A 14,926-nucleotide genomic window follows, 5' to 3' on the forward strand; every position below is an offset into this window, starting at 1 on the left:
CGCACCGGGGGTAAGGGGAGCTCGATTGTTTGATATGGCTCGGAACTCTTATAACTTTATCCTCTGCGCACTAAATTTATGCTGCGCCGGCGGTCTTGGGCAATCTCCGGCGCGGTCGAAACATGGTGCGTGCGCCGGCAATACCGCTGGCAGCTATAGGCCTTTTTCCTAGCAGTGGGGGTTTCTTTCTAGTATATACTTTTTTTTAGGGCAGCTGTCTTTGCACAGTGTTTTTGGTAGTACCCGGAAGGATCTTCTGTATATATATTTTTACATTAATGTAAATAGACGGTTGTTATTAATTGCAGGTAAGCAAACAAACTGACAGCCGGCAGAAGTAAACAAACTCGTTGAGGGCATTTAGGTCAGACCAGAACCTCCGTTCCGTCCTGTTGCGTTTACAGGGGCAAAGCTGCCATTTCGCGGCGGCCAGCAAACGGACACCCGTGAAAGTTCAAAATGCAAACCCCTCCCAACGGGCCGTTTTCGAAGCGGACGCGGGCGTCCGTCCGATGGGAGGGATCCGACGGCCCATGGTGGCCGTGTGCTGTCGCTGGCGTCTCGGCCCTCCGATGCGACGCCCTAGCCCCCGGGCTGGCTATAAAGGCCGCTTCCTTTCTAGGGTAATTTCTCGCGTCTCGTTTGCATTTCCGCTCTGCCCCCACTCTCATCGCGACGGCCTGCTCTCTTCTCTGACTGAGGTAATGAGGCGACGAGTTCCCCCCGATTTTGGTTGTGTATTTGTGGGTTTTTTCCGGTTTGATTGGTGTTGCAGCGGAGGATTTTGGGTGGGCGGTAGGAGATTTGGGAATTTGTTTCGGTTCGTTTTGTTGGTTAATTTTACTTGGAGATAGGCGTGATGATTGGGTGATTTTGTGGCACGATTTGATGATGGCGCGGCTAGGTTGATCATAAATCTGTGGGGATCTCCGTATTATGGTTTAGCGTCAGGTTTCTGCTTGTTTTCGCCTCCATTCTAGGGGATATTCAAGGTTTATATGGTTCTATTTTCTGGATCCGAATGCGAATTTAGGTGTTTTTCAGATTCCTCTTTAGCTTCGAGGCGCTCTCAGTTCAATGTTTGAGTAGAAAGTAGTTCAGAATTCTGCAGTGATTTTTTCGTCGCAGATCTTGTTTCCCACTTTCAGTCTGAAGCTATCCCCACCCATCGTTTTCCTGCACATGAAAGCTCACCCGCTGCTCCCTTTGCACCTACAGGAAAGCAGCCATGAGGGAGATCCTGCACATCCAGGGCGGCCAGTGCGGGAACCAGATCGGCTCCAAGTTCTGGGAGGTGGTCTGCGACGAGCACGGCATCGACCCCACCGGCCGCTACGTCGGCACCGCCGACCTCCAGCTCGAGCGCGTCAACGTCTACTACAATGAGGCCTCATGCGGCCGCTTCGTGCCCCGCGCCGTGCTCATGGACCTCGAGCCAGGCACCATGGACAGCGTCCGCACAGGGCCATACGGCCAGATCTTCCGCCCCGACAACTTCGTCTTCGGCCAGTCCGGCGCAGGCAACAACTGGGCCAAGGGCCACTACACCGAGGGAGCCGAGCTCATCGACTCCGTGATGGATGTCGTCAGGAAGGAGGCGGAGAACTGCGACTGTCTCCAAGGTCGATTTCTTTCTCCTCTCTACACTGTTCTATGTGAACTATGCATGCGCGCCTCCTATGATATGCGCTAGATCTGCTCTGCTGCTTCTAGAATATTTTGGAAGATCGAATCATGTGATGATTTAGCTTTATGTATGCTGTCTTTCTATTTGTAGAAGTACCTTTTTGTTAGCAAGTATGGTGGGTGCATCGGTTTCTGGTTAGCATGTCATCTCGATCTTATTAAACTCATCTGTATTATTCATTATGTTGTTCACCTTAGACGCTGATAAAAAGGAACTTTTCACTGTCTTTATCTGTTCTGCATCTAGTAATCTGGAAGTGCATACTTGAACACTGTTAATTCTCTTAAAGTTTAATTACATAGTAACTTCTAGATTTAGTGGACACAATGATTTACACCTTAAAACTGTCGAGACTCACCAAACATTTAGTCTTGGTCTGTGTAGTTACGAAATCGTGCAAATTTGAATGGTGTAATGGGCTTGGTTATATTTTTCAAATATAAAGATCTGTCAGGAGTCAGGGCTTGGGAATGAGATCAGTCATAGGCGTTAATCAGTTTGTTTTCTTGATCACTGTTGGACTCGGAATCCTTTTCTGCTTTATTCATTATGTTGTTCATTATGTTGTTCACCTTAGACGCTGATAAAAAGGAACTTTTCACTGTCTTTATCTGTTCTGCATCTAGTAATCTGGAAGTGCATACTTGAACACTGTTAATTCTCTTAAAGTTTAATTACATAGTAACTTCTAGATTTAGTGGACACAATGATTTACACCTTAAAACTGTCGAGACTCACCAAACATTTAGTCTTGGTCTGTGTAGTTACGAAATCGTGCAAATTTGAATGGTGTAATGGGCTTGGTTATATTTTTCAAATATAAAGATCTGTCAGGAGTCAGGGCTTGGGAATGAGATCAGTCATAGGCGTTAATCAGTTTGTTTTCTTGATCACTGTTGGACTCGGAATCCTTTTCTGCTTTACTGTTTCTAGCTTTAATGCAGATGATTACCATTTTGTTATAATTTTTTGTACAATCCAGAAGCTGCTTAGTTCAATTACCTTAGTGTGTTTGTGACAACTTATGGACACCTATAATCTGGTTCTCAATTTTATCACTGTTTCTGTGTTCAGGTTTCCAAGTTTGTCATTCCCTGGGAGGAGGAACTGGGTCTGGAATGGGCACACTCTTGATCTCCAAGATCAGGGAGGAGTACCCTGACAGGATGATGCTCACATTTTCTGTCTTCCCTTCACCAAAGGTCTCAGATACAGTTGTTGAGCCATATAACGCTACACTCTCTGTCCATCAGTTGGTTGAGAATGCCGATGAGTGTATGGTTCTTGACAATGAGGCGCTTTATGACATCTGCTTCCGTACCCTGAAGCTGACCACTCCCAGCTGTAAGTTCATTCATATTCAGATGATTTCGTAACCTGCTTTCTTACTTATGCTATTTTATCATGCCATAGAATTACTTCCTTGAATTTTGCCCAGATGATTTCGTAACCTGCTTTCTTACTTATGTTATTTTATCATGCCATAGAATTACTTCCTTGAATTTTTCCCAAATGTTCAGAATCGCATCTGGTAGCTCAATTTTAGCGCTGGCTTGCTTTAGTGGACCATCGATGTAACGTTTCTTATGCAGCTCAGCTGTATCAGTATCATTTGAGTTTGTCCTACACATCTAGGAGCACATGCTAATTTGTTTTCATCTGGTTGTCCTTGCTCTCTTTTTTTCTGTCTATTGCAACCAACAGTACACATCATACAGTTAATTTTAGAAAATATTGTCCTTGTAGTTTGCTTGATGGCATCTCACTTTAGAAACACAAAATTGGCTTCTGTTGAATATTCCCCCTTCACTGACTTGCACTTGTCTCTGAATGAATCACTTGATCAGTGCAACAATGAGTACTATGCCTCACATGCTAATTTGTTTTCATCTGGTTGTCCTTGCTGTCTATTGCACCCATCTGTACACGTTAAACAAGTATATTTCCCGTTTCACACATTATTGCCCTTTTAGTTGTCTTGATGGCATCACACTTCAGAAATACAAAATTAGCTCGTGTCACAGTTATACTGATTGCAGAATCTTTTGTTGATTTTTTACATCTTAACTGACTTGGCCTATCTTTGAACCCAACAGTTGGAGACCTGAACCACTTGATCAGTGCGACAATGAGCGGTGTCACATGCTGCCTTCGCTTCCCAGGACAGCTGAACTCTGATCTCCGGAAACTTGCAGTCAACTTGATCCCGTTCCCAAGGCTTCACTTCTTCATGGTTGGCTTTGCGCCACTCACCTCCCGTGGCTCCCAGATGTACCGTGCCCTCACCGTTCCTGAGCTCACTCAGCAAATGTGGGACTCGAAGAACATGATGTGCGCTGCTGACCCGCGCCACGGTCGTTACCTGACAGCCTCTGCTATGTTCCGTGGGAAGATGAGCACCAAGGAGGTTGACGAGCAGATGATCAATGTGCAGAACAAGAACTCGTCATACTTTGTGGAGTGGATCCCACACAACGTCAAGTCCAGCGTCTGTGACATCCCTCCGCGTGGTCTCTCCATGTCCTCCACCTTTGTCGGCAACTCGACCTCCATCCAGGAGATGTTCCGCCGTGTGAGCGAGCAGTTCACGGCTATGTTCAGGAGGAAGGCTTTCTTGCATTGGTACACAGGTGAGGGCATGGACGAGATGGAGTTCACTGAAGCTGAGAGCAACATGAACGACCTGGTCTCTGAGTACCAGCAGTATCAGGATGCGACAGCAGACGAGGAGGGTGAGTATGAGGATGAAGAGGAGGCGATCCAGGATGAGTAAGTGGTTGAAGCTGCCAGATTGCCTGTTGTATAATTACCCTCTGAATCTGCCGTTCTTTAAGCTGCCGTATGTTTGGTTATGCTATGCCTATATGTTGAGTATGTAGTACCGCCGTGGTAGCTTACTACCGCTACCAGACGGGACATGTTTTCTGCCTATTCTGTATTGCTGTCGCATATATGGAAAGAGTATTTGCTGAAAATTGAAATGCGCGAAGAGTAGTGTTGGTGCAAAAAATATCACTTTGAAGCAGCGGCTCAATATTTTTTTGAAACTTTGAAATCAAAGTTTTTTATTTTTCAAAAATATCGTGTACTTTTGTTATGTTTGCTGAGCCTATGCACGTACTTGTATAATACAACATTGACTATATGCAAAAAAAATTGTTTTCTGAAAACTCCGAATACCAGTTTATGAAGTTTCAAAAATGGGTTAAATGTAGCCCTGTTCGAAAAGGCTGCTCTGTTGGTTCTTGTATACAGGGGAGGTGCATCTTGGGCAATGGAGGACAACAGGGCCTGGTGTCTTTGGAAAATGCATAACGCTAACCCCAAGTTAAATATCATCACAACTTGGTCCAGTTTGCTTTCTCTAGCCCAGGGTACAAAGCTTCCATGGGCTGTGGCGCTGTTTAGCCCATGCTTTGTTTGCAGTCACGCTCTGCCACTGCTTGTAGTTACATCATGGTAGCTGGAAAATAATTCCCTGTTAGTGTTACCTGCCATCATACTACCTTTGTCGATAAAAGGGTGTCAATTTTTTTTCTAAATTTGAATGTATCTAGACACCTTTTAGTGTATATCTCACATTTAAATTTAGATAAACCTTTAACATCTTTTTATGGACGAAGGGAGTACATTTGACGATTGGCTTCGAGTATGCTTCCTTGTGAGTATTTTTTTTCGAGGGTACGCCAATGGCGTACCAGATCTTTATAGAGGGGGAGCAAAAGATTTACAAGAAGTCAGGGTAACGTTGCGAACAACGTGTCCGGCCAACTCCAACACAACCGCTAGCCTACTCTCGCGGCACTCCTACTCTCGCTGCTCTCCAAGAGCTAAACTCTTCCTTAATCCTAATGACTAGCTGTTGGACATTACATTGTTGTGAACACTCTGGCGTTTCTTTGCTTCCAGAGAAGCCAAGCCGTAAGCAACACCAGGGTATCGAACCCTCTCCTATCCTTCCTGTGTACCAGCTCTCTCGCCGCACACCACCAGGCTTCCAAGGAGCTATCATTGCGAGGCTCTAGAATGTTTAGCCCAGCCGCCAACAAGCATTCGAACCAGACTTGGCGAGCGTAAGGGCATTGGATGAGCACGTGATCCACCGTGTCTTCCTCCTGTAGACAGGTGAAACATGTGGTTGTGTGCTCTTGCAGACCATGGCGGAATCTCCTATCCGAGGTCCAAAGCCGGCATCTGAGGGCAAGCCATCCGAAGATTTTGCAACTGGGAGGTGCAAAGGACCCCCAAAGCGGCTTGTGCATGGTAAAGAACTCCTCGCCCTGACAAAGAAGCTTGTAAGTGTCCTTGGCATTGTACTCCCCATTAGCCGCTCCCGTCCATGCAAAGCGATCCGGTTCCTGTGCATTCAGTAGCATAGAGTCCACAGCCTCCCACAAACTGATGCATTGCGCCCAACCCTCGACGGACAGGTTTGGATCGATGTCCCTTAGCCAAGCGTTGTCTATGAGCGCCTCCAAAACGCGCCGTGCGTTCCTTCTTCTGGTCGAGACCGCCAAAACCACCAAGGGTGCAATATCCTCAGCCTTTCGTCCATTCATCCATCTGTCAGTCCAAAAGAAAATCAGCTTGCCGTTCCCCAATGATATTTTGGCGAGGCTTTGGAAAACTGCGAGCATGCTCTGGTCCGTGTTGAGCTTCAGACCTTGCCACGGCCTATTGCATATGTTCGCTGCAGCCATTCCCATCTCGCTCTAAGCGCCACTCCCTGTAGGCGCAGGTTCCTCACTCCCAGACCGCCGAAACACGTTGTGAGTATTATTTTACAACAGCCTACCCACACATGGGGAGTGGGATAAGTCAACGGTGATCCAAGCTGTACAATAAAAACATTCGATACAGGTAGAGAATGAAACGGCCACAATTACCACCCATATTTTTTTTTGAGACAACTCCATCATTTATTCAATGTTGGAGACAATGTTTACATGAAAATTTAAACCCTCTGGGAGGGTACCCAGCCAAACATGGCGACCAACTGGTAGAGTGGTGTCCATCCTTGCTAAACGATGAGCCTCATCATTCGAAGCACGGCCTTCATGGCGGAATCTGGTTCCTCCTCTTCGTGTTGCTGCATCTCGAATTTCTTGGAGAATGCTGCTGAAACGTCCCGAGTTCTTACCACCGTAAACCTTGCGCCACCTCCAAGCAGTCGGTGCCAATCATTACTGCTTGTAGATTCGGATCATCGGCTAGAGCGACACCCTCACGGCACGCCGGGGCTTCGAGGCATCCGGGATCGATGACGCCTTCATAAACCGTGGCCGCCGCTCCCAAGAACGTGCCGTCCAGAGACCGGCACACAGCCGAAGCTGCGCCCCGCCTTCTTGTCTTGGCTACTGCTCCATCCACATTGATCTTGGATGCGCCTTCCGGCGGCGGTATCCATTGCCGTGATCGCCCACCCGCCTGCCTCCTTGGCCCCTCCGTCACCTTTGGAGCTGAAAGTTCCAGGTCTCGTAGGAAGTTCTCAACAAAGGCATGCGTTGCCAATGGACTTTGGTGCAGATCTTCATGGATCAACTTCCTCCTCGCATGCCAGATGGCCCAAAGTGTTACTACCATCCGCACTAGATCGGGTTGATCCATCGATTCGAACATGGCAAAAAGCCACTGCCGTGCCGATGATTCAGATGATAGGCTAACATGTTCCCCAATCACTGGATTGGCGAGGGCCCAAACACATCTCGACGCGGTACAGTCAAAGAGAGAGTGCCGCCACGAGTCCTCCATCCCGCACACATAGCATGCTGGTGTTGTTGCCATGCCTCTGTGATGCCTAACGTCACCCGTGGGTAAAGAACATTGAGCAAGCCTCCAGAGGAAGACCCGAACCTTTGCCGGCACGCTGCACTTCCCGCAGCTTAGACCACATCTTCCCTTCCGAGGCTGAGTTTGCCGAACCTGGCCGGCCTTCAAACCAGTCTTCCCTTACCCGCTTCACAGTCACAAGTGCACGGTACGCCGATCGGACTGAGAAAATCCCCGACTTCTCATAATGCCACGCCCAGAAATCTTCCTGGACTCTTGTGCACAGAGGTATGCCTCTGATAACCTCTGCATCCATTGGCAGAAAAAAATCATCTATTTTCTGTGAGTTCCATGCCGCCATCGAGGCGTCAATGTAGTCGCTCACCCGTGCTGGCGCCCCTTCTTTCCTCGGCGCCACTGGCATTAACCTCTCATCCCGCGGAAGCCAGTTGTCCTTCCACGCGTCAGTAGTTTTACCATCTCCTATCCGACGAATCAGGCCGATCCTCAAGGCATCACGCCCCTCAACTATGGCTCTCCATACCTGTGAGGGATGTGATCCAAGCGTTGCATGTAGCAGATCCGAGGAAGGAAAGTAAACCGCCTTCAGAACCCTAGCACTCAATGTCGACGGCTCTTGGATCATCCTCCAAGCTTGGCGGGCCAACAAGGCTAGGTTGAAAAGCTCTATGTCTCGAAACCCCAAACCTCCAGCATATTTTGGTTGGGTCATCTTCTCCCACGATACCCAACACGTTCTCCTCTCACCATTCTTGCAACCCCACCAGAACTTCCTGAGCATGGAATTGATGTGCTCACACAAGCCCTTGGGTAATTTAAAGCATGACATAGAGAAAGTGGGGATTGCCTGGGCTACTGATTTAATAAGAATGTCCTTCCCTCCCACTGATAATAGCTGCTCCAGCCATCCCAGCACTTTCTTCCACACCCTGTCTTTTAGATATTTAAAGGCACCACTTTTTGATCTACCTACATCCGCAGGCATACCAAGGTATTTCTCATTTAGGGTCTCCTCTCGTACCTCAAGTTCAGATTTGATTCCCTCTCTAATGACTCCTGGACATTTCTTGCTGAAGAAAATAGAAGATTTGTCCGTATTTACTCGCTGGCCCGAAGCATTGCAATACTTTACCAGCACCTCTTTCACTTCCTTTGCTCCCTCCGTACTTGCCTTGAAAAACAGCAGGCTGTCATCTGCAAACAAGAGGTGGTTCACGGCCGGGGCTGTGGCTGCCACCTGTACTCCAGAAAGCGCTGATGACTGATCTTGGTTTTTTAAGAGGCACGAAAGGCCCTCTGCTGCTAACAAGAACAAATAAGGTGAGATATGGTCACCCTGACGGATGCCCCTGGAAGGTCAAAACTCCTCCTGCGGTACTCCATTGAAAAGTACTGAGAAGGATACAGTAGTAACTAGCCTCATAACCAGGGCCACCCACGAGCGGCTGAAACCCAGCTTAAGCATGATTGCTTCCAAATACCTCCACTCTACTCGATCATAGGCCTTGCGCATATCCAGCTTCAATGCACAGAAACGGTGTTTTTTCGCCTTATTCCTCTTCATAAAATGGAGACATTCGTATGCCGTTATGATATTGTCAGTGATCAATCTTCCCGGAACGAAAGCTGATTGCTCCTCGGATATGATATCTGGTAACACAACCTTCAGCCTGTTTGCCACTACCTTGGAAGCTATCTTATAAAGCACATTGCACAAACTGATTGGTCGGAACTGTCCCAACTCCTTTGGTGTCGCCACTTTTGGTATCAACACAATGAAGGTTTTGTTTATGCACCCAGGGCTATCCTGTCCTCTCAGAACACGAAGAACCGCTCGGGTAACCTCCTCTCCGCATACTTCCCAATTTCGCTGGAAAAACTGAGCTGGAAAACCATCCGGCCCTGGTGCTTTAGTTGGGTACATCTCAAAAAGCGCCACCTTAACTTCTTCCATCCCAAAGGGCTTGTCTAGCTGTTGGTTCATCTCAGGTAAAACCCTCTGGGGAACGCAGTCTAGGACCTCCTCCATCCCCGAAACCCCTTCGGAGGCATAGAGCTTCCTATAGAACTCATGAGCAGCTCTACCCATCTCGCCTTCATCTGAGATAGTAGTGCCGTCCTCCTTCTCTAGTTGCAGGACCCGATTCTTCTTCTTTCTTTGGCTCGCTCGAAGGTGGAAAAACCTCGTGTTTTTGTCTCCCTCTGCCAGCCATTGAACACGCGATCTCTGCCTCCACATAATCTCCTCCCTTTGGAGTACTTCGGTGAGCCTCTCCACTATCTTCTTTTCTTCCAGAGATGGCTCCATCCTCCTCGGCCGAGTCCTCATATTGCTTAGCTCTTGTTGCAACACACGAATTTGTAGCTGGATGCTACCAAATGTCTCCTTCCCCCAGTTTGTGAGATCGTTCGAGAGGGAGGATAGCTTACTTCTCAGGTCCTCCACTGACTGACTCTTATCCAAGGAATTCCACGTCTCTGTCAGCATTGGGGAGAAACCCTCATGTGATTCCCACATTACTTCATATCGGAACACCTTCTCCCGCCTATCAGAGCTGCGCATTGGTTCGCGTCTCAGAACAATGGGAAGGTGGTCTGAAGTAGCATACCCTGGTAAGTGTTCGACCTCCGCCAATGGGAATAGAGAATCCCATGACGCAGATGCTAGCGCCCGATCCAGACGCACCCGGCAGAATTCGCCTCCTGCTACCTTCTTCTCAAAAGTCCACGGGACCCCCCTGTAACCAAGATCACGTAGACCACACACATCAACAGTATCCCTAAAGCCCTCCATTTGCGACCAACTCCGCTCGTTTACTCCCTCATGTTCGCTCCGTAGGAGAACTTCATTGAAATCTCCAATGCAGAGCCAAGGTAGGTCGTTTGACGAGCGTATGAACTTGAGCATGTCCCACGTTTTGTGGCGCTCCTGGACTTGTGCCTCCCCATAAACAACAGTGAGACGCCAAGGATCCCTTCCCTGTTCCGTAACAATCGAATCGATATGATACTGAGAATAGGGTAAAATTTCCATCTTTATTTCATCATTATTCCAGAAAATACCAATTCCGCCACTACGGCCAGAACTGCTTACAGCAAAACAATTATTGAAACCTAATGTTCTTGATAAACCCTCCACACGTGATCTATGCAGCTGAGTCTCAACTAAACATAGCACTGAAGGGGAGTGACGAGCCACCAGAAGGCGGATCTCTCGAATTGTCGCGTCGCCACCCAGACCGCGGCAATTCGCGCTTAGTATACTCATTTTGACAGGCGGTCCTCCACATCGGAGGCCGCCACTGCAGTCACGCATGCATTCTTCTTAGTGGTCACGTGTTTCTTTGGCCTCTTCTGCTCCCTTGCCGATGGTGGCGGCGGTGGCGTGCCCGACCTGGGTATATAGCCTCCATCTTCCTTCTCCTTCCCAAAATCCAGCACCCTCTGAGCCCCGTGATCAGTTTCTGTCACTACAACTCCTGGTTCCTTCCACATCAGCGCCAAAGGGGCCACATCCATGATCGCAGACGAGCTCGCCCCATCCTTCACTGGGCTCACCTCCATCAGCCTAGCAGCGGTTGATGATCTCTTTCTATTTTCCGCAAGGCCTTCTCCTCGACCTCCACGGCCATTTCCACGCCCACGTCCTGCATCACGGCCTCCACGCCCTCCTCTTCCAGCACCTCTCCCGCCCGACGTGTCTGGCATTTGGGCGGTCTTCGTCTTTCCCTCACCTCGACTTGCACTCTCACCACGCAGCTTGCCAGAATTCCACTGTGTGTCCGCCAGCAACCATGTTCCATACCGCACGTCTTCAGGTGCATGTTCGCCCGTACCACACTCCTCCTGCTCATGGCCTAGGAAACCGCACACAACACAAAACCGCGGGATCTTCTCATACTTAACTCGCATGATCACTCCTGCTTCCCCTTCCGGCTTGAGAGATACAAAACGGGTCAATGGCTTTCTGATGTCCAGCCAAACTCGCACCCTGACGTAGTCACCACCAGGTAGCCCCGCTCCATTCATGTCCACAGCCAAGACCTCACCAATGCTCGCCGCTACCCCTGAGATCAGCTGCTTTTTCCTATACAGCCCGGGCACATCATGGATTTGTGCCCATGCATGGATACGAACAAGATGTATCGCCGACGCACTACTACTCCCATCATACTTTTCGATGAGCAGCCCATTGTCGCGGAAGATCCAGGGGCCCTGCTCTGTTATCCTGCGCCAATCTCCCAGACAATTTGCCTGGACTAGGAACTTGTTCTCCTCCAGATCGCAGAAATTTACCTCCTGCGCTGGAGCCCACGCAAACCTCATAGTTTTCTTGAGGGATGCAGCACTGAAAGGTTTCGAGGTTAACAGGCGCATCACCGCCATCCACCGCGATCCCACCTTCAGCGATTCCACTTCATCCTTAGGGACAAAAAGGCCCTCAATGTCCTCCTCCCGTAGGTTCAAACTCTTCAGCAAGTCCTCGATCGATGAATCCAGCCCCGATCGGATCGGTGTCTCACTCGTCTCACCCTTCTCCTTTTCCGCCATCCCCGATCTCCTCCACAACCCTAGTCGTGCGGCACACCAAGGCCGGGTAATCGATCTAGTCGATCCCTTGTTCAGCCCGAGCGTAACCAGCACAAGAAGAGAGGCAGCAGATCACAGCAGGCGGAGCAACAAACCCTCGTCGCCGGCGTGGAACCGCCGGGAAGGTAGGATAAACCCTAATCGCCTGGCGGCGGCGTCAGGTATGCATATACAATTACCACCCATATGACAGTCCCAACTACACCCGCGTATTTCTTGGGCCAGGACGGGCCTAAAAAAGTATGACAATAAGACACCTGAGCACGGCCTAGCCCAATCGTTGGCCTTACTAACCAGGCCTGAACAAGGCCCAAACAAGGAAAAGCCTGGCCCGTTGTCAACCTAAATCCTATTTTTTGCAAGCCCAAGCCTGGCCTAACCAAACGTCTGGCTCCAAATTCAGGCCCAACCTCGAAATTTCGGGCCAGACCCATAACCAGGTGTAATCCCAACAGCCGCCGAAGGCACGCGTCTTTGCGTCCCTCTAGCATCCACTGAGTCGGGTACTCTCTAGAGCAGCACAACCGATATTTTGGTTGTCCATGACCTTCGATCGGGTCTATCGTATGCAACTTTTAGAAAGTCGAGGTCTTCGAGGAAGTAAAACCTAAATTTATTGATTCGACACAAGGGAAATCAAAGAATATTTATAATTTTTAACAGATGAGTTGTCAATTCACCTACACCTGGAAATAGATTTGCTCGGAACAGTTTATCAGTAGTAATAGTTTTATAGCAGGTAGTAGCGAAGTAGCAACAGTAATGAAATAAAACAGCAGTAGCGATGATTGCACTAGATAGCAAGATTAAAATATTGTAGGCATAGGGATGGATGAACGGTTGCTGCATGAATGAGATAGTCCATATAATAGCAAGACATAGGCATTGCAAGTAATCATGATATAAACATCATAGTATAAAATAACCATAGACGTGTGTTCCTATTTAGTCTTGCGTGCTGGCAATGAAAAACTTGCACGACATCTTTTGTCCTACCAGCCCATTGCAGCGGGGCCTCAAGGGAAACTACTGGTAATTAAGGTAGTCCTTTTAATAGAGTACCGGAGCAAAGCATTAACACTCCGTGAACACACGTGATCCTCACATCATAGCAATCCCCTCCGCTTATCCCAATTTCTGTCACTTTGGGGCCTCGGGTTCCGGACAACAATATGTGTATACAACTTGCATATATGATAAAAAATAATAATTATCATCATGAATCAATAACATGTTCAGATCTGAGATCATGGCACTCGGGCCCAAACTGACAAGCATTAAGCATAGCAAGTTGCAGCAATGTCAAAAATACTAACAACGGATACTAGGCACTATGCCCATAACAATCTTATAGCTATTACATGACCAATCGCATCCAATCTCTACCATCCCCTACATCCTACAGCGGGGAATTCCTCACACATGGATGGGGGAATCATGGATGGTTGATGTAGAGGCGTCGGTGATGGCGATGGCGATGATCTCCTCCAAATCCCCGTCCCGGCAGGGTGAAAGAACGGAGTTTCTGGTCCCGGATTGGGGTTTCTGGTGGCGGCGGAGTAGCGGAACTCTTTCTGGAAAAACGTCGAAGCCCCTGGTATTTTCAGGTCAGGGGCTTTATATAGTGCGAAGGAGAGGTCGAGGGGGTGGTCGAGGCGGCCACACCACCCCTAGGTGCAGCCAAGCCTAGCCCGCGCCTAGGGCTGGTGTGGGCCCCTCGTGCCCCGTCTCATCTTATGGCTCTGTGAGTCTTCGGGTGAAATATGAGTTTTGCGATATTTTCCGGGAATTTTCCTGGAAGTTGGATTTCTGCACAAAAACGAGACACCAGAGCAATTATGCTGAAAACAACGTTAGTCCGTGTTAGTTGCATTCAAAACACACAAGATAGAGGGAAAACAACAGCAAAAATGTTCAGGAAAGTAGATACTTTTTGGACGTATCAACTCCCCCCAAGCTTAGTTTATTGCTTGTCCTCAAACAATTCAGTGACAAGTGAGTGAGATAAAAGAAAATTTCACGAACCTATTTGCTTCATATGATGTATATATTCACATTACATGATCAAATGCTTATTCATTTCATAATAAGAAGCATGCAACTAAGGCTACTCAATAGTTATGCAAGTCATGAAAATATACCAACACAATAATAAGCAACATGAAACATAAGTATCTGCAGGATTGCAATGTTTATAACATGATATGATAAAGTGGTATCTCTCTTGCCCTTATTTGTGGAGCAAAACATAAATGTCAGGGCACCTCTGAAGTTCAAGAGAAGACTAGAAGTAAAAATATCGAAAAATTCAAGCATCACAGTTATACCACAATTAATCTTATTCCGGGACAAGCACATTAAACTAAGAATGACAGTTATGCTTTCAAGAAAGTGCTCGAAGAAGGGATGGTGACTCAACATAAAGTAAGAGATGGGCCCTGCGCAGAGGGAAGTAAGATTACTCATGTGCTAGAGCTTTTCATTTCAAATGCAATAGGAGTGTTGAAAATATGTATTTTGAGAAGCATGCATGTCTATGTCAATGACTGACATTAAATGATTTATCATCCCTTCATATGGTGACCTCAAGAGCGGCTCTCATATAGTTCTCCAATGCACACGATTATTTAGGATCTCTCTAGTACATAATGTGTAGAGCAGTGTTTGTTTATTTGTTCATTTTATATTTTATTTGGGATGGGCACCCATCGCTTTGCTCTTTTTGCAATATTATGGACCAGCACATTATGCATGCTAGTCGAGGTATGAAGTCATGAAAGTATAATAAAGCACTTAATACTTCCTCATGAGCTAAAACAAAACACAAAACATGTGGTAGTTTTGAAGGTTTAAAGGTAG

General features: G+C 47.7%; 1 protein-coding gene across 2 annotated transcripts; it reads left to right on the top strand.

The window, feature by feature from the left end:
• Positions 1-587: 587 nt before the first annotated feature.
• On the top strand, positions 588-4,662 carry LOC124660588 (tubulin beta-4 chain-like). 2 transcript variants are annotated; one of them, XM_047198414.1, is made up of 4 exons: positions 588-701; positions 1,219-1,622; positions 2,762-3,031; positions 3,784-4,662. In XM_047198414.1, the coding sequence occupies exons 2-4, from the start codon at positions 1,229-1,231 to the stop codon at positions 4,458-4,460; spliced, it is 1,341 nt and encodes a 446-aa protein (XP_047054370.1). In that variant the 5' UTR covers positions 588-701; positions 1,219-1,228; the 3' UTR covers positions 4,461-4,662. The 2 variants fall into 2 exon arrangements, with proteins under 2 accessions (XP_047054370.1, XP_047054369.1); XM_047198413.1 differs by having other exon boundaries at positions 646-695; positions 1,217-1,622.
• Positions 4,663-14,926: the final 10,264 nt, after the last annotated feature.

Source organism: Lolium rigidum, chromosome 6 (genome assembly GCF_022539505.1).
Source record: "Lolium rigidum isolate FL_2022 chromosome 6, APGP_CSIRO_Lrig_0.1, whole genome shotgun sequence".
NCBI lineage: Eukaryota > Viridiplantae > Streptophyta > Magnoliopsida > Poales > Poaceae > Lolium > Lolium rigidum.

What these genes read in the sequence shown, in the direction of transcription:
- LOC124660588 (XM_047198414.1), top strand. Translation starts at nt 1,229, where the DNA reads ATGAGGGAGATCCTGCACATCCAGGGCGGCCAGTGCGGGAACCAGATC. An exon ending in GAACTGCGACTGTCTCCAAG is followed by an intron (nt 1,623 to 2,761) that starts GTCGATTTCTTT and finishes TTCTGTGTTCAG; the next exon opens with GTTTCCAAGTTTGTCATTCC. An exon ending in GAAGCTGACCACTCCCAGCT is followed by an intron (nt 3,032 to 3,783) that starts GTAAGTTCATTC and finishes TGAACCCAACAG; the next exon opens with TTGGAGACCTGAACCACTTG.